Source organism: Fusarium tjaetaba (genome assembly GCF_013396195.1).
Source record: "Fusarium tjaetaba strain NRRL 66243 chromosome Unknown NRRL66243_c0000085, whole genome shotgun sequence".
Lineage (NCBI taxonomy): Eukaryota > Fungi > Ascomycota > Sordariomycetes > Hypocreales > Nectriaceae > Fusarium > Fusarium tjaetaba.
In genome coordinates, this window is record NW_023501281.1 from 85,638 (window position 1) to 110,551 (window position 24,914).

The 24,914-nt window shown below is 48.6% G+C and overlaps 7 protein-coding genes across 7 annotated transcripts; 3 read left to right on the top strand and 4 right to left on the bottom strand.

Annotated features, from left to right (window-relative positions):
• Positions 1 to 1,689: 1,689 nt before the first annotated feature.
• On the bottom strand, positions 1,690 to 2,355 carry FTJAE_4393 (disease resistance aig2; the record flags this gene model as incomplete). Its single annotated transcript, XM_037350792.1, has 4 exons — positions 1,690 to 1,736; positions 1,788 to 2,214; positions 2,264 to 2,271; positions 2,325 to 2,355. 4 exons carry the CDS (start codon positions 2,353 to 2,355, stop codon positions 1,690 to 1,692), a joined length of 513 nt encoding a protein of 170 aa, XP_037208526.1.
• A 1,020-nt stretch (positions 2,356 to 3,375) lies between these two features.
• On the top strand, positions 3,376 to 15,146 carry FTJAE_4394 (transformation transcription domain protein; the record flags this gene model as incomplete). Its single annotated transcript, XM_037350793.1, has 4 exons — positions 3,376 to 3,475; positions 3,521 to 3,678; positions 3,726 to 14,408; positions 14,460 to 15,146. The coding sequence occupies 4 exons, from the start codon at positions 3,376 to 3,378 to the stop codon at positions 15,144 to 15,146; spliced, it is 11,628 nt and encodes a 3,875-aa protein (XP_037208527.1).
• Positions 15,147 to 15,801: 655 nt separating this feature from the next.
• FTJAE_4395 (acetoacetate ligase) lies at positions 15,802 to 18,098 on the top strand (the record flags this gene model as incomplete). The annotated part of the gene is made up of 5 exons (XM_037350794.1): positions 15,802 to 15,912; positions 15,970 to 16,482; positions 16,531 to 17,244; positions 17,292 to 17,888; positions 17,940 to 18,098. 5 exons carry the CDS (start codon positions 15,802 to 15,804, stop codon positions 18,096 to 18,098), a joined length of 2,094 nt encoding a protein of 697 aa, XP_037208528.1.
• Positions 18,099 to 18,142: 44 nt separating this feature from the next.
• Positions 18,143 to 18,652, bottom strand: FTJAE_4396 (uncharacterized protein; the record flags this gene model as incomplete). Its single annotated transcript, XM_037350795.1, has 1 exon — positions 18,143 to 18,652. One exon carries the CDS (start codon positions 18,650 to 18,652, stop codon positions 18,143 to 18,145), a length of 510 nt encoding a protein of 169 aa, XP_037208529.1.
• Positions 18,653 to 19,200: 548 nt separating this feature from the next.
• Positions 19,201 to 21,112, bottom strand: FTJAE_4397 (anaphase-promoting complex subunit 6; the record flags this gene model as incomplete). The annotated part of the gene is made up of 2 exons (XM_037350796.1): positions 19,201 to 20,954; positions 21,016 to 21,112. The coding sequence occupies 2 exons, from the start codon at positions 21,110 to 21,112 to the stop codon at positions 19,201 to 19,203; spliced, it is 1,851 nt and encodes a 616-aa protein (XP_037208530.1).
• Positions 21,113 to 21,565: 453 nt separating this feature from the next.
• Positions 21,566 to 22,310, top strand: FTJAE_4398 (imidazoleglycerol-phosphate dehydratase; the record flags this gene model as incomplete). Its single annotated transcript, XM_037350797.1, has 2 exons — positions 21,566 to 21,836; positions 21,898 to 22,310. 2 exons carry the CDS (start codon positions 21,566 to 21,568, stop codon positions 22,308 to 22,310), a joined length of 684 nt encoding a protein of 227 aa, XP_037208531.1.
• A 307-nt stretch (positions 22,311 to 22,617) lies between these two features.
• Positions 22,618 to 24,031, bottom strand: FTJAE_4399 (arginine biosynthesis mitochondrial; the record flags this gene model as incomplete). The annotated part of the gene is made up of 2 exons (XM_037350798.1): positions 22,618 to 23,533; positions 23,589 to 24,031. 2 exons carry the CDS (start codon positions 24,029 to 24,031, stop codon positions 22,618 to 22,620), a joined length of 1,359 nt encoding a protein of 452 aa, XP_037208532.1.
• Between the last annotated feature and the right edge of the window lie 883 nt (positions 24,032 to 24,914).

Here is a 24,914-nt window from a genome sequence, read left to right on the forward strand (position 1 = left end):
GCACCTTGCGTAAGTTGCGGATAAAGGCCTCATTCTGATAATTTTCTGCAGGGCGCTGTCATGATGTTTCGCGTCTTGGTGTTTTGGTGTTTCGGGTTTGGACGAGAGGTGGTGTTGGAGTTGGAGTGGGGTTGAGAGATCTGATGTTGGTTGGCAAGCTGGGAATATGTGTAGCGCCCGGAGGGAACCGAGACTTCTTCCTAGCCAACGTGGCAGGCTGAGTGGTCAGTTACAGTGAGTGATGACACTTGTAAGTCTTTTTAGCGTATGGTCTATCGACAGAGGTTTTGTGCCTAGATTCCTTTCAGGCCAAGGTGAGATGACGCTTGCGTCTACTGGAGCACAGTTCACAAGATTGGATCCGAAACCAGTAGTTTGATGTTTTGTACCTCTATTGGATCTGGCCGGGCATGATAAGATCCAATCGCCGTGTGACATTAACGCCAGATACAGTTCCATTAGGGCTGACGGCACTACATGCAGATGGCTCGAAATAGCGTTGTTGTTGTTTTCAACACTCTTATATACCGTCACCAATGGTGAATCGCGTATAGTCGCCGATATACCTTCAGTAACAAATGTCTAGGTTAGGTGGTTCTTCGGCCATTCTCGTGACCAGAAGCTCATGCAGCCCAACCAACAGACGGACCTGGGAAAAAAATACGGGGGTGATGTCGGACGAAACACGGCGATTCTCTCATAATCTACAAAGGTCAATGGTCATAATAAGGGTCTTGAGTTCAGATGACCCTCACTGAGCTCGTACATGTAAAACTTGGCAACGACTACCATGATGGAGATTCAATTTGAGGATCCGCATGAAAGCACCGACCACATTTTCTTCATCAAATATCCACGCGGTGTTATTAGACCAATTGAACACTGTCGATCTCATTAGTCTCTGTCTTAAGTTTCAAACATAATGAACAGGGCCGGGTATAGCAGCCGCGTAAACAGGTGGCGTGAAGTCATTCCTTTTGAACGAGGAGGAGTGGGATTTCCACCTGTAACCCTACCCAAGCATGTTCGGGGAGAACCACCGGGAACCATCAGCCACATCTCACATAGATTAATACAGAACAAACCTCTGTGCCACTCACTGTACACTTATTAATCAATAATTCTGATTCCAACTTGCACTGGAAAGGAAGCTTCTCGACACTTGTTACTCAAAGGATTCACCGCAACGTTTCGTCAGCAGGTAGACCTAATGCGCCGCGAACTCGTATTATCTGCAAAGATGTACTAAATCTGGAAAAGATGAGACTCTAGCTTATACCCTTCATTAGAGCAACTGCAAAGACACATCCATCTTCAGTATACTGAAATAAAGGCTACGGTAGCCTGTGGACAGGTGCGTCCCGACAGCTTGGGACAGCTTAACCGCCCATGACTTAATGAGGCCCAACACTCTGTCGGCACAAGGCCAACGCCAGACCTGCAGTTGTGAATTACTCCCTGGTGCGTTGTCTGATTCTTAGCATGACCGAGCGCTTGCGAAACTTTTTAGAGATAATGATTTGTCTATTTCATCTCGTCCGACTGTATCATCTTATCTATGAGGCCCATTCCGCGAGCCGGTTTGATGGTGCCAGTGTCTCTATTCTTCACCGCTATTAAAGGCAAATACATTGCTATCAAGCAAGCGAGCGACCTCTGATGCCGGAAAGCGCTTACAGAAACAGGTGCTTACTTCCACTCCTCCCACCCATCGTTGCCGGTTCCTTCAGGGATATCTGCATCCGTATCATTAGTATGAGCACCTGAGCATGGCTGAGTAAACTTACCCTCACCGAAACCAAGCCCAGCTCTGGTCCAGTTCTTCATCTTCGACTTTCGGAACTCTTCGAAATCCCACTCGCCCTTCTCAAGGTGATCGGGGTTGTCGAAAACGTAGACAAATGTCTCCTTGGTCTCCTCCTTCTTAGGAGCAGTTCCGTCTTTGTTAAGAACCTTGACTTTGACCTTCTCCTTGAAGTATTCAGATCCCTCAAACATGTCGAGCTTGTCAACATTGCCATCAGTCAATCCAGTGGCATATATGCCAAGGACAGAGTGACCCTTCTCGGGGACCACTGCAGGGTAATCTGCACACTCAACTCTGTGGCGACAGTAGCCGTCCAGGATAGCCGGAGTGAATGTGTGCATGTCCTTGATGGCCTTGGGAGGGTCACGATTGCCGTAGCAGACAGTGAAGAACACCTCGGGAGCCATCTAAAGTCAAAGATTAGTACTCGCTTTCGACAACGACTTGCAAACCCACCAAGGTGCCTGCATCAGCTTTAGTCAAAACGGTTCAAAAAGTCTTAAGATATATCACTCACCATAGAAGAAAGCTGTGAAGTCGCCGCTCATTTTCCCGGTGCTGGGTTTGAGGTGAGAGTCTCAAGTTGTTGAGTCACTATGTAGATGGATGTGATAAGCCAGTTACAAGGCTGCGTACTGAAAAGTGGTGCAGTTGATTCGTGATAAAGAAGATTAGCCTGGCGAGAAAGAATAGAGTTCAATATATAGTCCACAGAGGAGAGCAGAATTACAAGCAGGGAAACCCTTTGCGAGTTAGATTGAAGTCTGTTTGATATGGATGTGAATCATCCTCTGTTACCCTATCCCTGAGCTGAGGTTATCAAGCGCACCGCAATCGGTGGGGCAATCAGCACGTATGAGGAATTCTGTATCGAATTCCCCTTTCTGTGCTATTATTTGCTTGACAAGCATATTGAGTTGTGAAATTGATTTCGCTAATATGTTTTATGTAGATATTCCATATTATATACTAGACAAATAGTTATTGTTGTTTCTAAGGCCCGAATTACGGAATCAAGCATTGGATTTCAAACAATGTAGCACAATCTGATTGTTCTCATCCTTGTCTTACATGGTCGTCGAGGAGGAACAGATAAGATATAAGATAAGATACAGTCATGCCCGCGCCCAGCTCGTGGTCCTTGACCTGGAGAGTAAATCAAGCATGATTGGCCAAATAGTGAAGCTAATGCCGGTAAAAAGTTAACACGGCGTTAGCGTCTGAGGAATTGGCGGCTGCACCCCCCAGCATAGTCGTTCTTGTAATTTTCAACGCGACAGACCTTCACGTTAAGTTCGACTTTCAAGCTTGCCCAGCAAGACCATACACCTATCGCCCATCGCAAACCACCACAAATCCTCCACATTACCTCACCGATATCACGCCCCAAACCTCCACAGACTGGTGCGAAACAATTTACAGATTGGCCTTTTTGTTTTGTTCGTTGTTAATGACACGATATCGATCGCAATAAGCAACTCTCTAGCTCAAATCTTCCTGCCCTCAACTTTAAAGGGCCGGCATTATACCAACACCTCTGCGGATGGAGTTTCGCCAATAATGCAGCCATGTCGGGCACCACTATAGATGATGTCGTTAAGCGACTCAGCGCAACTGATATCGGTACGAATACACTTGAAATCTACCCCACCGGAACTGCTGTCGCATGTCTGCAATATTGTGACTATGAGCACTGACGAGGTCCAAATCTAGATGTTAGACTTAAGCTTGAAGCTGCAACTACGTTGCGCGATAGCTTAGATCACTATACCAGTGGTCAAATATACCCGCCCTTCCTAAAGAGATTAATGCCCATCTTCTTTACCATCTTACGCGGACCATGCATCTTCCAGAGCAACTCACCAGACCAGGTCAGTCTGGAAGTCCAAAGGATCAATCTGCTGCTAACATGTATCAGAAACTTCGGATGGCCATCCTCGAGGTCATTCACCGATTACCTACCCAGCCCGCTCCTCCCGAACCCTTCGAACCCCATGCCGAAGAAACAGTCGATTTGTTGATGCAACTTGTACGAACAGACAACGAAGAGAACGCGACAATATGTGTGAAGATAATATCGGACATTATGCGCCACCAGCACAAGGTGTTACAGGGCAAAGTGCAGCTCTTCCTCACTCTCATTCAAGAGCTTTTCGAGCAAATGGAGAAGGTCGTTCGTGAGCAGCTTGACAATGCACCCCATAATGCGCCATCGCAACCAGGAGCGCCCTCAACCCCTGGCAACTCGCAGACGAACTTCCAGTCCCCAAGGCCAGGCTCACCAGTCGCTTCCGTCAACGATCTTGGCACCGATACACAGCAACAGAACCGCCCCCTGCTCAAGGGCATGCACTCCTTCAAGGTTCTCTCCGAATGTCCCATTATTGTGGTGTCCATATTCCAGGTCTACCGAAACACGGTGCAGCAGAACGTCCGGAAGTTCGTCCCTCTCATTCAGAACGTGCTGTGTCTCCAAGCTTCAGCACAACAGCAAGCACACGCCGATGCTGCTGCCAAAGGAACAATCCATACGGGAGTGAGCCCTGCTATCAAGAACCGGGTGGCATTTGCCGATTTCATCACTGCTCAAGTTAAAACGATGAGCTTCTTGGCATATCTTCTTCGGCAATACGCCTCACATCTGAATGACTTCTTGCCTCGACTCCCCGACATCGTCTTGCGTCTCCTGAAAGACTGCCCTAGAGAGAAATCCGGCACACGCAAGGAATTGATTGTTGCGATTCGCCATATCATCAATTATAATTTCCGCAAGATCTTCATTCCCAAGATTGACGAGCTCCTGGATGAGCGAACGCTCACTGGTGATGGATTGACAGTGCACGAGACGATGCGACCTTTAGCATACAGCATGCTTGCTGATCTCATCCACCATGTCCGAGACTCTTTGAAGCCGGAACAGATCAGGAAGACTGTTGAGGTCTACACTAGGAATCTGCAGGATAATTTCCCAGGTACAAGTTTTCAGACAATGAGCGCGAAGCTCCTGTTGAACATGGCAGAATGCATAGCGAAATTACCCAATAAGGTGGATGCACGACATTATCTGATCATGATTCTGAACGCGATTGCCGACAAGTTTGCGGCCATGAACCGGCAATACCCCAATGCTGTCAAGCTCTCTGCTCTGTACCGTGAACAGATGAAGGCTGGCACCCCTGAGACATACTTAGCCGACAAGGACAGTCCCCCCGACTGGGATGAAACCGATATCTTTTCTGCAGTACCAATCAAGACATCAAACCCACGAGATCGAGGTGCGGACCCTGTCGTCGATAACAAATTCCTATTCCGAAATTTAATGACAGGCCTAAAGAACACCTTCTATCAGCTGAGGACATGTAACGTTGGGACACCCATTGACGCTCAAAATGCTCCCACGCACTGGCAGGATGTTTCTTATGGTTTCACAGCCGAAGAGGTTAAGGTCATCATCAAGCTCTTCCGAGAGGGTGCGTATGTCTTCAGGTACTATGAGATTGAGAAGCCAGCAGCGGAGTCCCAGTACATGTCGCCAGTAGAATATATGGCCAACTTCTACATGGTTTCATGTAGCAAGGAGGAGAAGGACCTTCTTGAGACCTTTGCTACCGTTTTCCATGCCATTGATCCGGCTACTTTTCACGAGGTGTTCCAGCAGGAGATTCCGCGCCTTTATGACATGATATTTGAACATACAGCGTTGCTACATATACCACAATTCTTTCTCGCTAGCGAAGCGACTTCCCCTAGCTTTTGCGGTATGCTTCTACAATTCCTCATGGAGCGAATCGACCAGGTCGGCTCTGCAGATGTCAAGAAATCATCCATTCTGTTGAGGCTCTTCAAGTTGGCTTTCATGGCCGTTACCCTATTCGCCAACCAGAATGAACAGGTGTTATTACCACACGTTGTCAACATTGTCACGAAATCCATCGAGCTATCAACAAAAGCAGAAGAGCCAATGAACTATTTTCTCCTTCTTCGCTCGTTGTTTCGCAGCATTGGTGGTGGTAAATTCGAGCAGCTTTACAAGCAAATCCTCCCTTTGCTTGAAATGCTTCTGGATGTGCTGAACAATCTTCTCATGGCTGCACGAAAGCCATCTGAGCGCGACCTCTACGTGGAGCTCTGTCTCACAGTCCCGGCTCGACTTAGTCATTTGCTACCGCACCTCAGCTTCCTGATGCGCCCACTTGTTGTTGCTCTGCGCGCAGGCACAGATCTTGTCGGACAAGGGCTGCGAACATTGGAGCTGTGTGTTGATAACCTAACAGCCGACTATCTTGATCCCATTATGGCACCTGTCATTGATGAACTGATGACTGCTCTCTTTGACCATCTCAAACCCCACCCTTACAGCCACTTTCACGCTCATACCACGATGCGAATTCTTGGTAAACTGGGTGGGAGGAACAGGAAGTTTATGACTAGTGCTGTGCCGCTTACTTATAGGGAGTATGCCGATGATCCTTCGAGCTTTGATCTGAGACTTCTGGGCTCGAAGAAGGACAGAGCCTTCCCTGCTGACATGGGAATCGACTTTGCTATCCAGAAGTTAATGGAGTTTCCAAAGGCAACCAAGAATAATCACAACAAACAATATGATGCTTACTATAAAAAGCAAGCATTGCACTTGATCAAGGCACAACTCAAACTTCGGATCGGTTATGATCAGCTGCCAGATGACCTCCCGCGTCTTTTGCGACTCCAAGCTGAAGATTTGGTTGCGAGAAGGTATGAGATCAACACCGCCAATTTCGAGATCTCAGACCGTGAGCGATCAATTCCGAAGAAGGAGAGCGAAGACCTGGTCGTCAAACGGCTTCTCAAGGCCATCATGTTTGCCCATTCTTTCCCGGAATTCAAGGATGAAGCCAGCACCTTCTTACTGAACGTTTGCAAGCACTTCGCGATCATTGAGATTGGTAGAGCTTTGGTGGATTTGAAGCGCACATTTAGCCCCTTCGACCCTAATGCTGGCGAGGGCCCCTTGCACATCGATACACGCAATCTCTCGGACGCCATTGTCGAGTCGCTGGCTTCTGATCACCCTGATGTGCGCGAGGCGGGCAAGAGTGCCATTCGTGAGATGTATGATGCTACAGCAATTATCTTTGGTTCAGAAAGTGATGTTGGCAAACTTCCTTTCTTCAGTCATCTAAGCAGCACTTTCTGCCACAGCTGCTATGAAGAAGAGTGGTTCACCAAGACTGGTGGTAGTCTAGGTATCAATTACCTGCTTACTGAACTTGATCTGGGCGACACGTGGATCACATCCAAGCAAACCGAGTTTATCCGTGCGCTTACTTATGTGGTCAAAGACATGCCCCAGGATCTTCCTGAAAAGACGCGCTGCCTGGCTCAAACTAGCTTGGAGGTCCTCTTGAAGCGCATCACCAAAGACATAACTAAGGAGGATACACTGCCCATCACGCAACAACCAGGGCAGACGCAAAACCCTCAGCTCAAGCAACCTCGACTTTCCCAGATTTGTCAACAATTTGGCAACGATCTGTACCATATGAACAAGCATGTTCGAGAGACCGCAAAACACTCGCTGGAACTCATTGCAACGGCGGCAAAGTGTGAGGTCTGGGAACTGTTGGAACCCTGCAAGGACAAGATTCTGCAACCCATCTTTGCCAAGCCTTTACGTGCGTTGCCCTTCAGTATTCAGATCGGCTACATCAATGCCATGACGTACCATATGAGCTTGAAGAACGACTGGGTCCCATTTGATGAGAACCTAAACCGTCTGCTGATGGAGTCGTTGGCGCTTGCGGATGCTAGTGATGAATCTCTTGCGAACAAGCCTGCGGAGTTCCGTACTCATGAGCACATTGTCAACCTTCGAGTTTCATGTATTAAGCTTCTTACAACTGCAATGACGTTTGAGGAATTTTCCAACCAGCCGACTAAGACCAAGATCCTCAGTGTCTTTTTTAAATGCCTGTATTCAGAGTCAAAACCCACCATCAATGCGGCGAACGATGCCCTAAAGTCTGTCTTATCAGTCGATAGACGCTTGCCTAAGGAGCTCCTACAGGGAGGTTTGCGACCAGTGCTACAGAGCCTCTCGGACCCTAAACGCTTAAGCACCGCAGGACTCGACAATTTGTCCAGGTTGCTGAAGCTGCTTACCTCTTATTTCAAGGTCGAGATCGGTGCTCGCTTACTAGAACAGATCGACTCAATCGTCGAGCCTAGTGCCTTGCAACAGATATCCTTTACTTTCTTCGACCAACACCCACAGATGAAGATCATCACTGCCATATTGACCATTTTCCATCTGCTTCCTGCTCCCGCTGAAGCCTTTAAGGAACGACTGATCGACTGCTTTCTTGGTTTAGAGGAAAAGTTGCGCAGAACTCAACTGAGTCCTTTCCGCTTGCCTATTTACAGATACATGAATCGATATCCAAAGGAAATTTGGGCCTTCCTTTTCGGCAAAGTCGAGGACCTCAAATATGGCCGGTTGTTGGCCCAGGTCCTTGCACATGCCGACAGTAATGCTTTGCGAGAAGTCGCAATTGAGAATCTCGATGGTCTCATTACCCGTTGCAATGAGCTTATCAGCCAAAACAGCGAGGCCAAGTTCATTGCCATGGTGAACGCGATCCACATTTTTGAGTCTCTCAGCCATTTCCCCAGCGCAGAGAAGTGGATGGACAAAAAGGAGCATCTCGACTGGCTTAAGAGTATTGGCAAGGAGCTGGAAACACATCTTCGACAACACACCCTTCCCGCACATCTCCGATTACCTGCTTACCAAGCAGCTGAAGAGTTGATGACTATCCTCGTCAAGTCTCTTGAAAGGGCACCCAAAGACTTGGATCCTCTTTTCAACTTGATCGAGTGCGTGACATCTGATGAGCTACGGGTCACCCAGGAGCTGTTCTCCTTCATTTACCAGAGAATAATCTGCAGTGATGCAGTTGACTTCTGGAAAACCATTGTCCTCCGCTGCCTGGATACCTATGCTGGGAAGTCTGCTTCAAACAAGATGAAGCATTTCCTCCTCCATTATATCGTTAACCCAATCGTTGCGATGGACGTTATGCGAAACTGGAAACAGCTCGACCAGAACAGGACCCCTCGACTTATGGATAGAGCTGTCATTGATGCAGTTAGCAGCAAGATCTGGAAGGTTCAACCGGAGTCGACAACGGACGACCAAGCTCAGCCTGGCATTGACCACACTCGCTATGAGGTTTTGCAGCTTTCGGCAATGTTGGTCAAATACTATCATACACCCCTTCAGGATGCCCGGAAAGATATCATCAAGTTCGGATGGACCTTCATTCGTCTTGAGGATGTCATTAATAAGCATGCTGCTTACGTAGTCATTGGATACTTCATCGCTCATTATGAGACGCCTCCGAAGATTGTCACTCAGGTGTACCTCTCTCTCCTCAAAGCCAACCAGAACGAGGGACGCGCCTTGGTTACTCAAGCACTCGAACTCATTGCCCCTATGCTACCGAAACGATGTGGAACTGGCCAGAACGAGCGCGTTGCGGCTTGGGCCATTGCCCCCCGGCGTGTTCTCGTCGACGAAGGACAAAATGCCCAGCAGATGACGAGTATCTACCATTTCCTTGTTAGACATCCTGATCTATTCTATGAAGCTCGTGATAGATACATCACTCTGATGATCAGTTCTCTACGGAAGCTCGCCACTCCCCAAAACGCGTCGCACGAATCCAAGAGGCTCTGCCTTAACATGATGTGGCTGATCTGGACATGGGAAGAACGGCGAGTTGAAGGAAAATCGGCATCTTTTGGGGCGAGGTCCCTTTCCCAGTCTCCAAACACGAAGAAGAGAAAATTGGAGTCTGAGCAGGCAAATGCATCTTCCCAGCCAGTTGGCCGTGCGGAGTATCAGATCCCCCCTCTTTTCCGAATGAAGATGATTAAGTATCTTGTTGAGTTCATTGCTCAGTTAAATGAACGCTACGAACTTCCTTCCGCGAAACCCCGGGATCATGTCTCATCGTCAATCCCCCCAGTCCCTCTTGCGTTGACTGATCTCTGCAAGAAGGCTATGAAACTCCTCTACAACTTGGTGCAGCCACAATACTGGGGCGACCTTGACCTCGACCTCTTTCCTAATGTAACTCAGGTTATCTTGGCGAGCGAGCGAACACAAACTATTCTTACGGCTGATCCTACAGATAAGGAGAAGTTCGATGACAAATTCCTAACCAACATCATCAACACCCTTCAAGTGGTCCGTATCGTGCTCAACTCCAAGTCAGACGAGTGGATCCAGAAGAGCATGCCGGCTATCCAGAAAGTCCTGGAGAAGTGCCTCAAATCAGAAAACCCCGAGATCCAAGATTGCCTTCATCTTTCCGACAAGAAGTTTGACGACAACCGTGAACTCCGATCGATTGTCAAACGCATCCTGGACTCCGTACCAGACGACACACCTATGGAGGACGCCGATGCCGATGGTGAAACGGAGACACAAACATCTGAGATTGTTGCTTACCTGTCACAAGTCGCCACAGAAGCAATGAACAGCAGCAACTTTACTTCAGGTGTCAATATTCTGTGGTCTCTCGGCCAGCGAAAACCCAACGTAATTGATCAGCATATCAATTCTCTGATGAAGGCTCTCCAATCCAAACATGCGAGAGAACATGTCCAGCACTTCAATGCTATTGCAAGCCAGGCAGCTGGTGTTAACAGGAACCAGGACCCCAACACACCAAGCGGAGAAATGTCGGCCTACGATCTTGAGATTCAAACCAAGATTATGATCAAGGAAATCCAGGTGGTAGCGCTGCGGATGGAAGTGCTGGGCGACAATCGACGACCCTTCCTCAGCGTCCTAGCAACTTTGGTTGAAAAGTCCATGTCAATTGAACTTTGTGAGGAAATACTGAACATGGTTGAGGGGTGGGTATTCCGATCAGAAGGAACATGGCCAACACTTAAGGAGAAGACGGCTGTTCTTCATAAAATGCTCTCCTTTGAACACCGACAAGACCCAACCATGCTATCCAAGTTCCTGGACCTTGTTATTCGCATCTATGAGGACCCCAAGATCACCCGCACAGAATTGACTGTTCGCATGGAGCATGCATTCCTAATCGGCACTCGTGCAGCGGATGTTGAAATGCGCAATCGCTTCATGGCTATCTTTGACAAGAGCTTATCCAAGTCGGCCAGTGCACGTCTGTCCTACGTTCTTACCTCTCAGAACTGGGACACACTCTCAGATTCATACTGGCTCGCGCAGGCTACACAGCTGTTACTCGGAGCAGTCGAGACGAACGCCAATATCCAACTATACCAAACCGACTTCAGAACCTTACCGATTTCTCGCCTGCTCACAATCTTCACGAAGGAGATGGAGGCTCGGGAGCCTACTGTCATTATCGATGACAAGTTCGAATCATTCATGGCTACTCATCGTCGCTTCATGTCGGAACTGGGAGACATCAAGGTGAAGGACGTCATCGAACCATTGGTGCAGCTTCAGCATGTCGATTCCCAACTCGCTCACAACCTTTGGGTAACCCTCTTCCCAATCTACTGGTCGTCTGTAGCCAAGGACGACCGAATTGATCTAGAACGCGGCATTGTTGCTTTGCTCACAAAAGATTATCATAGCCGGCAAATTGACAAGCGCCCTAACGTCATTCAGTCAATCCTCGACGGGGCCGCAAAGACTTGGCCTGAGTGCAAGATTCCACCACATGTCCTCAAATTTGAGGCCAAGACCTACGATGCTTGGTATACTGCCTTGGTTCAACTTGAGAACTCTGCCATTAAACCCCAAGTCGATTCCGCTACGGTACGAGAAAGCAACCTCGATGCTCTTGTCGAGCTTTACGCTTCACTCCAGGAAGACGATTTGTTCTATGGTACCTGGCGGCGTCGGTGCCAATTTGTTGAAACTAATGCTGCGCTGTCGTACGAACAGAACGGCATGTGGGACAAGGCCCAAAAGCTATATGAGAACGCCCAGATCAAGGCCAGAACTGGTGTGATCCCCTTCTCCCAAGCCGAGTACATGCTTTGGGAGGATCATTGGGTTCTTTGTGCACAAAAGCTGCAACAGTGGGAGATTCTTCAGGATTTCGCTAAGCATGAAAATTTCCAAGATCTCCTTCTCGAGTGCGCTTGGCGAAGCACAGACATGTGGCAGGATGAGCAACACCGCGAGGCTTTGGATAATATCATCAAGGGCGTTATGGACGCCCCTACACCCCGCAGAGCCTTCTTCCAATCTTTCATGTCACTTCTCAAATTTCACAATCAGAAAGAGGCTAGCACGGACTTCGCTCGCGTGTGCGATGAGGCAATTCAGCTCTCAATCCGTAAATGGCACCAGTTGCCCGAGCGCCTGACCAATGCCCACGTTCCACTTCTTCAGAACTTCCAACAGTTGGTTGAGCTTCACGACGCCAGTGTCATTTGCCAGAGCCTTGCGAATACCAACCAGACAAACCTGGATGTCAAATCTGGCGAACTGAAGTTACTGCTGGGTGCTTGGCGCGATCGACTCCCGAATGTGTGGGATGATATCACTGCTTGGCAAGATCTCGTCACCTGGAGACAGCACATATTCAGCCTCATCAACCAGACGTATCTGCAATTGCTTCCTCAACAAGGACAGCAAAACGCTGGCGGTGCTAGCTCGTTTGCTTATCGCGGTTTCCACGAGACTGCCTGGATTATTAATAGGTTCGCCCATGTCGCTCGCAAGCATAACCTTCCTGATGTTTGCATCAATCAATTGAGCCGCATTTACACGCTGCCTAATATTGAGATTCAGGAAGCCTTCTTGAAGCTTCGTGAACAGGCCAAATGCCACTATGAAAACCCTGACGAGCTCTCGAGTGGTTTGGATGTTATCAACAATACAAACCTCAACTACTTTAGCCCGTCTCAGAAAGCTGAATTCTACACCCTCAAGGGAATGTTTTTGGAGAAGCTCAAGCAAAAGGATGAGGCCGATTCGGCCTATGGCACGGCGTTATACTTTGACATCGGTGCCGCCAAAGCTTGGGCAGAATGGGGCTACTTTAACGACCGCAAGTTCAAGGAAGACCCTACTGACCTCAATGCGGCAAGACAAGCACTTACCTCGTACTTGCAAGCTGCGGGAAGCTACAAGAATGCTAAGTCTCGCAAACTCCTTGCACGAATCCTGTGGCTCCTCAGCTTGGATGACGCCAAGGGCACGATCGCGTTGGGCTTTGATGACTTCAAGGGTGAAACACCCGTGTGGTATTGGATCACTTTCATCCAACAACTTATCACGGGACTCGGGCATAAGGAAGCTCCTCGTGTTTTCCAACTGCTGCTGAAGATTGCAAAGTCATATCCCCAGGCTTTGTACTTCCAGCTTCGTACCAACCGAGAGGATCTTCTTGTTATAAAGAAGAATCAAGAAGCCCGAGACAGAACAGCACGACAACGCGCACAATCTGTGGCATCCAATGGAAAGGCGAGCGCATCACCATCCATGACAAAGCAGGACCCCCCCAGGCCTGGTACAGCATCATCACGACCAGGCACTGCAAATGCGGCTGATGGTACCCCAGTCAAGGCGGAGGGAGAAGCGAACGGCAGCAACGCCACAGGCACTCCCGCGCCTACGAACGGGCAAACACCCGATCCTTCGAAGGCTGCACAAAAGGCCACCCCTCAACCTGGACAGCCAGGGCAGCCTCAGAAGAAGCCTCCGTGGGATTACACCGAAGAAGTCATGTCAGTCCTCAAGACTGCTTTCCCTCTGCTGGCCCTTTCAATGGAGACTATGGTAGACCAGATCCAGAAGAACTTCAAGTGTCCCCCTGATGAAGACGCATACCGGCTAATTGTTGCTCTTCTTAACGATGCTCTGGCCTACGTTAGTAGAACACCGCCATCTTTCGCCAAGAATGTGAAGCTCCCGGCGGCGACCGAAACCAACATCACTCGGTTTGCTGAAACAATCCTGCCTAGTCACATCAAGAAGTCATTCGAAGCGGATTTCGTTACTGTCAAGCCAACAATGTACGAGTACATCTACAAGCTGCGCCGCTGGAGGAACAAATTTGAGGAAAAGTTGGATCACCGAATACCTCGTGCTTTTCTTGAAAATTTTTCTCCACACCTAAGTGAATTTAGGTATGGCAAATTCGATGAGGTGGAGGTTCCAGGTCAATACCTGCAGCACAAGGACAAAAACCAAGACTTCATCCGCATCGATCGTTTCCTTCCAAACATCGATCTTGTCCGATCTATCAGCGCTTCTTACCGCCGTATTAAGATGCGTGGTCATGATGGTAGCATTCACAAATGGGCTATTCAGCACCCTGCAGCGCGACACTGCCGACGAGAGGAGCGCATTTTGCAGCTCTTCCGGTCGCTTAACCAAACACTGGGCCGCAAGAAGGAGAGTCGGCGTCGTGATTTGCAGTTCACGATACCAATCATGGTTCCCTTTGCACCTCATATCAGACTTGTGCAGGAAGATACATCCTACACTACACTACAGGGGGTATATGAGGATCATTGCCGAAACATGGGCATGTCAAAGGATGACCCTGTGCTATTCACTATGGAGAAGCTTCGCGGAGCCCTCGAAAGCAAGAGCTCTGTGAGTTGTCAAAGATACGAACATGGTTTCGCTGTTACTAACAATGAACAGAACAAGCCTGAGCAGGCAGCGACAGCTCGGTTGGAGGTATTCAACGCGATTCAGGAGAAGTGGGTGCCATCAACAGTGGCGATAGAATATTTCCAGAAGGTGTTCCCACAGTTTGCAGAGTTCTGGCTATTCCGCCGCCAGTTCTCGTACCAGCTTGCGGCGTTGACATTCATCACGTACATCATGTACATGCACAACCGATACCCACAGAAGATCAACATATCAAGGGCGACGGGTAAGGTTTGGGGGTCTGAAATGATGTCCTACATGAGCGCCAACAAACCCTTCTTCCACAACCCTGAACCGGTGCCATTCCGACTCACGCCTAACCTCCAAACTTTGATGGGACCACTTGCAACTGAAGGCATCTTTGCATGCTCGCTGATGGCCATTGCGCGATGCTTGACGGAGCCTGAATACGAACTGGAGCACGCCTTGACGCTTCTTGTGCGTGATGAGATGCTGTTCTGGTTTACTGGCAGCCACAGGAACGGAGTAATTACAGAGGGTCAACTTCGAGATTCTGTGCAGGTCAACAGTGAATCGATTGTCAAGCGGGCACTCAGCCTAGCGCACAGCCCTGTTGGCAACCTGCCTGCGAACCAGACAGTGATTGATGCCATCGCAAAGGCAGTCAATCCTATGAACCTGGCACAGTGCGATGCGCTGTGGATGCCATACCTGTAAAGAGAAGGCGAATATTTATACTTGGAGAAAAATGAGAATAGATGGATGCGCAGATGGCTGGCATGGTCTTGGGACTTTAAGCATGGCGTTGGCGGATTTTGAGAGAGCGCGCGCATCTTGTATGATGGTATAGGGAGGGCAGATATGACCCCAAAATGGTAAAGATGTAATATTCTAGCATTCAGGAGCAGTTTCTATCTTGCTATCAACTTTTTAGCAGCGGAGAGTTTGTAAATTCTACTGTACTTTGATTATGCAACTGTTCACTGGCATGATGATGGTGATTTGAATGTAAACACCAGCCAACCAAAGATGGTGATAGACTTACAGGGTTCCCCACAAGCCTCGGCTCGGAACAAGTCCTTAGTAGCTTACATTGTCATGCAGGTAGGTATAGACGAGATCGACAAAGTTTCACAACCTATCGCAGTCCAAGTTAGGCCGTAGCTGAAAGGACGAGTATGTATGTCGGGGACGGAACCCCGCACGATAGAGCACGGCGAGGCGTTGCCGCGTCGGACAAGTTACCTCGGACATTTATCCTAGAGTATTTAATGTAGTCTTTTGTAGTCACCGTAGTTCAATCCTTGGTCTTCACCTATAATTTGAGCTGATTCCGAGAAGAAACGTTTGCAAGACTGAAACACATATTATAATGGATCTAACAAAGACACCTCGAAAGGTCTGGGAACACCCCAATCCCAAGAGCACGGCGATGTGGGCATTTATGCAAGAGGCAAACAAATTACATGGACTAAATCTCAAGGTATGATGTAGATTTATATGTGAAAGAAACATGGCACAAGTAACTAACCCGCTTTAGACATTCAACGACTTATATGAATGGTCCGTCTCTAAGCGCAGCGACTTCTACGCTCAACTCTGGGCCTCTCAAAACTGGATCCACGAGGGTTCCTACTCATACGTCGTAGACGAATCGATCCCAATCACAAAGCTTCCCACTTGGTTCCCTGGTATTCGCATCAACTACGCCGAGAATCTCCTCTGGACAGGTGCTGCAGGCGGTGCACCAGGCGAGCGCTCAACGCTTCACAAAGAAGATGATACTATCGCTATCACAGAAGTCAGAGAGGGTAACTCGTCTGTGAAAAACGTTACTTGGGGAGAGTTGAGGAGAAGAGTGGGGAAGCTGGCGAGTGCATTGAAGCAGAGAGGTGTCAAGAAGGGAGATAGGATCGTCATGGTCGGTGCTCATGCTGTTGAGACACTTGTTGTGTTTCTAGCTACGACTTGGCTTGGGGGGCTATTCAGCAGTAGCTCTACTGATATGGGCGTTGGAGGGCTGTTGCAGAGGACTGTTCAGATTGACCCCAAGGTGAGCTCTTTGATATCACCAAGCTCATAGCAATGCTGACCTGAATAGTTTGTCTTCTTTGACGACGGTGCTCTTTATAATGGCAAAGTCATCGATCTTCGCGATAAGATCAAGGGAGTTGTTGAGGGAATGGAAGAATGCCCTTCTTTTCAAGGAGCAATCATTGTTCAGCGTTTCGACTCTCCTCACGATACTTCTCAAATCCCCAAGACGCAACGTCTCGAGTCTTTCCTATCCTCCGCACCCTCAACTCCACCACCCATCGAACGAGTTGGGTTTCAAGACCCAATGGTAGTCTACTATTCCTCTGGAACAACAGGAACACCAAAAGCCATCGTTCACGGCGTCGGTCCGATCCTCGTTTCAGTGGCTAAAGAGGCTATTCTTCATCGTGAAATCACTCCAAAGGATGTTGCATTGCAGTATACTACTACAGGCTGGATCATGTATCTTGCTAGCGTTACTCGACTTGCTTTTGGTGGACGGACTGTGTTTTATGATGGTTCGCCTTTTGTACCAGATCGTTCTGTTCTGTTACGGATCGTGGAGGAGCAGCGTGTTACGAATTTAGGAATTAGTCCAAGATGGTTGGGTGAACTTATGAAAGAAGGAATAGTTCCTCAGAAAGAGGCAGATCTGAGTAGTCTGACGGCTGTTCAGAGTACCGGAATGGTGTTGAAGGAGCAGGTCTTTGACTGGTTCTATGATGGAGCGTTTCCAACGAATATCAAGTTGGCTAACTTTTCAGGCGGTACAGATATTGTGAGTCTCCTGTTCAGTCTCTTCTTGCTATTGCTGATGTTACCAAGGCTGCCTGCTTTGTCATGGAGAATCCCCTATCTCCCATCTACGCTGGTGGATGCCCAGGACGAGTTGTTGGAACACCAATGGCAATTTATCCATCTTCTGCGGACCTCGACAAGCCGATCTCACCGGTTCCTGATGGTGAACCAGGAGACTTAGTCGGCACTGCAGCGTTCCCCAATGTCCCTCTCTATCTCTGGAACGATACAACACCGGCTCCAGGAAAGAAGTACACTTCAGCATATTTTGATCGATTCCCTAATGTGTGGTCACAAGGTGACTTTGCAGCAGTTCACCCGCAGACAGGCCATATTCATATTCTAGGCCGCTCAGATGGAGTTTTGAATCCAAGTGGGATTCGATTCGGAAGTGCGGACATCTACGCAGTGCTCGAGGGAAGCTTTGCAAAGGAGGTTGCTGAGAGTCTCTGCGTAGGCCAGCGTCGACCCCAGGACCATGATGAGAGCGTTGTTTTGTTCCTGTTGATGAAACCAGGAGTCAAGTTCAACGCTGAACTCGCTAGTAAGATTCGAGAAAGGATTGCCAAGGAGTTGACGAAGAGGCATGTGCCCAAGTATATCTTTGAGGTGCCCGATATTCCGGTGAGCACTACCGTCAAAACTGATGACATATGGTAGACTAACAATGTTCAGACAACTGTGAATGGCAAAAAGGTCGAACTTCCAGTCAAGCAGATCATCTCGGGCAGTAATATCAAACCAAGCGGGACGTTGTTGAACCCACAGAGCCTGGACTTTTTCTATCAGTTCCAGAAGATCGAAGAGATTGATCAAGTTAAAGCAAAATTGTAGAGATAGATACTAGATAAACATGGGGTATACAAAGACAATACAAGTTACAGATCCTCCTCCTTCTTGGGAAACTTGCCCCCATTCACACCAAATCTCCAAGCCATCCACGCCAAAGCTCCCCCCATACTTCCCAATCCTAGTCCTCCAACTGCACCTCTCCAACCCTTCAGAGCATTGGCCCCTATCAAAGCCCCAGCTCCAGCGCCTATAGCAGTCCAGTCATCAGTCTCAAGCTGACCTTGGTTCTCGAGTAATCTCCAACTTCGATCCTGCCACTCGACTTCTTCTCTTCCGCGCATACGGTTGATTGTCATGAAAGCTCCTACACCAACCGCTGCGACTGCGCCTGTTGATGCAGAGCGGATGAGGCGTGGGAAGAATGCTAACGTTGTGGTTTTGGGGCGGAGAAAGGGGACCAAGTGGCGTGTTGTTGTTATGCCCGTTGCGATGATTGAGCTTAGTGTTATCGCTCGCACGATAACGTGTGTTGTGAGTATTGTTCGTGCAAGAGGCTGATCCTCTGCGTAGGGAGTATGAGGAAAGAATCGTGACATTTTATTGTTGTTCTTGTTTATGATACTAATTCAGTATAAAGAGTGAAGAGTATAAGCTGACCTCCAATGCCTTGTTCTTATATACATTCTGCGCCGCGTCATATCATCAAGCCACTTCCATTTTCAGACGCCAAAAGCACTCGCTCTTCGTTCAGCTCCGTCTTTTCCATTGACCATGATTGCTTCAGGGATTCGATTGAATAAGCACCCCATTATTGGTTCCCCGATGCGACGCCCCGGATGGATTAACGTGCCGGTTACTCCACCAGAGCTTATTTTGCGGATATTATGCGAGATCCGAGTGCGAGATACAAATTCAGTGCTAATTGATTAGTGATATCACTTATACTTGAGTAGAATATCAAACATGACCGCTTCTCATACGGAGGAGACAGAATATTATGTTCATACACTCACTAACTCAAAACCATGTCGTGTTCCCCAATGCATATCATACCACCAACGCCTAGACCTATCCCAATCATATGATAATCTCCCCATCCCAATGCTATGCTTGCTATGCCTTCTGAGTCTACTCTCTGGTATCCTTATTCATCATCGCTCATCTCCATCATACTACCCTCCTTCTCAGGCGAACCGTCCTCGTCCTCCAAAACCGTCATTCGTCTCGTTCGTCTCAATCTCCCCTTACCCTTCTCCGGTCTCCCTGGTGTTTTTCGACTCCCGTTGACCTTGACGGCTGCATCATGCTTCCGTTGTCCCAACGTGCGCTCAAAGTCCAAGAGATCCTCAGCTTCAGACTCTGCCGCGCCATCAATCAATGCCGTCTCTTCTAGCGCTTTGTTCAATAACTCTGTTGCGATGCTGTCCTGAGGATTTATCGCCAGCGCTTCGTGGAGAACGACTACTGCCTCCTCAGACTTACTCTGTTCCATGAGAATCAGCCCTTTCGCGCTGAAGATGGCCGCATCCTTGCCACCCTGTCTTAGCACCTCGTCAAACTCGGCGAGCGCTCGATTAAAGTGCCTCAACCGTCTGAAAGCGTGTCCAAGATTTGTTCTCGCAGCCAACCAAGCCGAAGGGTCGCTATCCATATCATCAGCGATCTTAAGCGCTGCTGTAAAGTACTGCGCTGCCTCCTTGGGTTTATCTTGGTGGTATTTCACGATACCCATTTCATTCAAGAGTAAGGGGTCCGTTTTGCAAAGGCCATACGCTGTTTTCAAAAACTCCTCCGCAAGCGTCATGTTGTTGAGAGCGTGATTTTGCATGCCCAAAAACACTTGCGGCAAATGTGTTCCCATGAACAATCTCGCTGCCGTTGAGTAGGCCGAAATTGCTTGGTCGTGTTCGCCCTCGGCCGCAAAAGTGTGTGCAAATCCAATCCATGCCGGTCCAAAATGTGCGTCCATCATACTCGCTTTGCTGAAATATCGTCGTGCCTCGGGGATTTTGCCAATCGAAAAGTAGTAAATACCAACTGCGAGCCACGAACATGGTTCTTCAGGGTGACTATCAGCCAGGTCGTGGGCAATCAAGAAAAGAAGATTCTTTTCTTTCAGCTCAAACAAACAGGCCAGATGGACTGGGTACACGCTGAAGTTGTACTTGTCTTCCTGTAGGATCCCATTTGTGATATTCAGAGCGTCCCGGTACCGACATTGCGTATAGAGAAGATCTGCACGAGCAAGTTGTAGGTCTGGATTTGATGCAAGGTGGTAATGTGTCGAGAGAGAATCGTATGCTGTCTCAAAGGCTGCAGGATTGCGGTATTTGGACAGTCGCGTCGTGTAGAGCATCTTAGTAAAGTCGGCAGCCTGCTGAGAAGACGACACATCTCCAGAGACATGAATGGAATCAAAGTCCAAGCTCTCAAGGAACTGCCACTCTTCGTCAGGCGACAATAACGAATTGTTCATCAGTTGCTGGAACGCCTCAAAACACTGGACATCGATTCGCACAGCGTCTTTGTAACACTCCTTTGCGCGATCAAAAGCATTCTGTTTAGCGTAGCAGATGCCACGTAGAAAACACATAGCAGCTTCATATCTCCTATTGGCAGCCTCCTCCTCAGCAGCTGGATCGCGACGTCGTCCGTGGCGTGGCTGAGTCTTGCGCTTGTTACTCGCGCCATTGGCTATAAGATGCGTTGGGTTACGATCGCCGAGAATAGAAAGAGCTTCGTCGAAGCGGGACTGTTTTATCAGGCAGTGACCGGCGAGATAGCGACATGATGGGTTTCTGGCGATGAGGTCTTGGCTGGAGAGAAATGCTTGGGCGCGCGTGTAGTTTCCTGTCGCGAAGTGGACTTGGGCGAGCCAGAAGGCATCTTGATCGTCATCTATCGAGATATCATGTTAGACAATGGAAAAGAGATTTGTTTATATCAGTATATCACGAACTGGTCAGTGCAAGTAGCTTGTCGCCGATAAATATGGCCGACTCATATTGCGCCTTGTTGAGGGCATCTTGCCTCCATTCCCTCAAAAAATTCTCCATTCCTGATTTATTCGCAGTTCATTGAGTGCTGGGCCCAGTCGTCAGGTATTCGGTTTATCTGTGGCTCGGCGTGTAGCGATGTAGGGTTGGTCTGGAGATGGTTTGTTTGAAATAACGTCAATCAACATCCCACCAAAAGTCAACAATGACCTGGATCTAATCTCACCGCAAGCCCGCCCGGCCGTTGTTTGCGCCTCCACCAGAGCCTAGCGTGTGAAGGCCCTTCTGAGAAGCCACAGCGGGCGTGGCTCCAGCAACAGCGGGGTAGCTTATAGCGACCATTGCCTCTGTCAGAGGCGATAAAAAAAGTTGGCGGGGTTGAATTTGTAGCGTATCAGAAGCCATCAATTTGGCACTCGCCGATACAGGAGCCTGTCATGCAGTCAAGTTTTAAAAGTCTACAACTTCCCGAGAAACATTCAATTGGACGACTATACCAATCTACTCGCAGAAATGGCTTCTTCTCAACCTACCCGATGGGCTGCTCTCGCCCGTGATACAAACGAAACCAAGATTCAGCTTGCTCTTAACCTTGACGGCGGCGATTTTCCTCCGGACACTGACTCCCGTCTTCTCAATGATGGAGATAGCCATGCTTCTCAGGCCAGCAAGTCGCAAAAGATCGCTGTCAACACAGGAATTGGTTTCCTCGATCATATGCTTCATGCCCTAGCTAAGCATGCTGGATGGAGTCTTGCTCTGAACTGCAAGGGTGATCTTCACAGTTCGTTGCCCTTGAACCGCCGCCACCGAGGCATGTTAAATGACTGACTTGATATTTCTAGTTGATGACCACCACACTGCAGAAGATGTCTGCATCGCCCTTGGTTATGCCTTCGCTCAAGCTCTCGGCACTCCCGCTGGTCTCGCCCGTTTCGGCTACGCCTACGCTCCCCTTGACGAGGCCCTCTCTCGCGCAGTCATCGATCTTTCCAACCGTCCCTACAGTGTTGTTGACCTCGGTCTGAAGCGAGAGTGGCTTGGACAGCTCAGCACTGAGATGGTCCCTCATTGTCTCCAGAGCTTTGCCCAGGGTGCTCGTGTTACGCTGCACGTCCACTGTCTCCACGGTGACAACGACCACCATCGAGCCGAGAGTGCTTTCAAGGCTCTTGCTGTTGCTATCAAGGCTGCTACCACAAGGATACCTGGTAAAGAGGGTGAGGTGCCTAGCACCAAGGGTACTCTGAGTGCGTAAGGGAATAGTCGCTTTGGAGTTCCGGATAAATACTTGGTTTTGGTTAGAACTAGACCTACGATTGATAGGGATGCAGGAATCATATTTTGAGATTCAAGTGAATATATAATCTATGTCACGTAGCAGGTTTCCGGAAATATTTACAAGGCGTTGCATAGCATGTCTCCTTGAGGCCCAGCATACCGCATTCATTGCGCATTCATACAAGATATCGTGAAGATCATATCAAAATTCACAGGCCGGGTCATGTAGACCTGCAATACAGGCTATATTGTGGGTAAAATCGTCAACTCCTTCGGGGCAACCCTCAAGTTCGGTAGTCACCATTGATAGTGACATAGTCATGGCTGAAGTCGCAGGTATAGTGTACAGCAGACTTGTCGCCTGTACCTAACCTGACAACGATCTCGAGGTCTTCCATAGCGAGAATCTCCGATGCTCGCTTCTCGTCGACCTGCTCGGGCTCGCCGTCCACGAGCAGCTTCAGCTCAGCTGAGCCATCGGTAGGGACGAAGGAGACATTGGTGCGCTCGGGAGTGATCTCAGGAACGTCATTCACAGGTTGACCAGGAGGCGAAATGAGAGCATATCCGGTGGCGCAAAGGACACGGCCCCAGTTGGCATCCTTTCCGTACAGAGCAGTCTTAACGAGGGGGGACTTGGCGATCGATCGACCAATCTCACGGGCTGCCTCCTCAGAAGCACTGTCGACAACACGGATAGTAACAAACTTGGTAGCACCCTCACCGTCTCGGACGACATACTTGGCCAAGTCAATAGAGAACTCGGTGAGGAGCTCCTGGAAGGCTTTGTAGTCTGGAGACTGCTCAGAAGTGACCTCCTTTCCGCCAGCGGCACCGTTAGCAAGAAGAGCAACAGTATCATTGGTGGAAGTGTCACCATCAATGGTGATGGAGTTGAACGATCGGTCCACCGCATGTCGAAGAACATTAGGCATGACCGCAGGGGAGATAGGAGCATCAGTAGCCAGGATGGTAAGAAGAGTCGCCATGTTGGGGGCAATCATGCCTGCACCCTTTGTCATACCAGCAATGCGATACTCAACACCTGGAGAAGAAGGAAGCTCAAAGGATCGAGACATGAGCTTAGGGAAAGTATCTGTGGTACAGATGGCCTTTGCACAATCAAGCCAGTTCTCGTGAGAACTGCCAGCCTTGCTAACAGCCGTAGGGATCTTATCGAGAATCTTCTGAATTGGCAGCCTGGATTAATTGTGAGCCATTGAAAGATCAAATTCAGCCAATTGAAGAAACTAACCTTTGGCCAATGACTCCAGTGCTCATCACAATAGTAGAGTCCTCATCACCAACCCTCTGATCTGTTGTGCGGGCCATACTGGTAGCATCTTCAAGACCTCCGGTGCCGGTGACAGCATTCGCATTACCAGAATTGACAACCACACTTCGCAGGCCCGCGTTCTTCTTCTGCTGCAAAAGCTTCCTGCTATAGGTCACAGGAGCAGCCTGGAACTTGTTCTTTGTGAAGACACCAGCGGCGGCGCAGGGACGATCAGAAGTGACGAGGGCGATGTCGGGCTTGCTGGTATTGCCAGGCTTGACGCCAGCCAAAACACCTGAAGCGATAAAGCCTTTGGGGTATTTTCCCGAAGTAGGAATGTACTGAATCTTTGAAGGGGGAACAGGGTTTGAGCCAAGAGTGGCTGACGCCGAAGAGTAGGCACGAGCAAATTTCTTCATCATCTTGGCGACGGAGGATTGTATTGTTGATGCTGTACCTACCTAGGAGGGAGTTGATGGAATTTTCGCGGGGGGTTGATATAGAACTGTAAGCTACCTAGTGCGGTATCGCAGCGATCAGTACGGATAGCTGGAAGGATTCAAAAGACTCCATTGACTCATCTATGACCAGCTCTTATATTATTTAATTTCTCCTTAAGTTTCCATATATCAAAGGAATAACATATTAAGATATTTCAAGAATCGACGGATCATAAGAACATCTCATTATCTTGGCTATTGAAATGAGAGTCCGACTGAGGTGAGCTTACTTGGTAGTGGTGTTATATGAGTACTTGGTATGGATGTCATGGAGAAAATCAGCCACCGATAGAGTACATACTCTCAAAAACCCAAATGCAGGAATTCCTTTATGGATCGGGAGAGCCTGTGAAAGCAAGGGAACTTGTAGGTAGTCGAAAAATCGTTTAATCAGCATCCACTGCCAAGTGAGTCCATACAAACCGCTAGAAGCAAGAAAGCGTCGGACTCGAGAAGAGGATGCGAAATTAACTTAAATTATTTCCTTCATGTTTCAGGGCCTAAGTTTTATGGCTCCCTTGTCTCGTAGACAGGACAACCAGAAAGAAGCTTTGTTCATAACAGGAATCCTTTCTTGATCGCAGGTCTTCCTGGAGCACTAAACCTTGCCCTGTGTCTTTTTGATATCCAAAATCATCGCCACGAGCGAATGCTAAGCTGAAGAAAGTTCAGGTAACTCGAGGAAACAAAGCCGAATGTTCAAAGGAACAAACCATAAAGTTGGGACTGCCAGTCTCATGCCAAGAAGGTTCACACAGCTGAGCAAATGCAGCCAAGTTATGGTTTAAAAAAAAAAAAAAAAAAA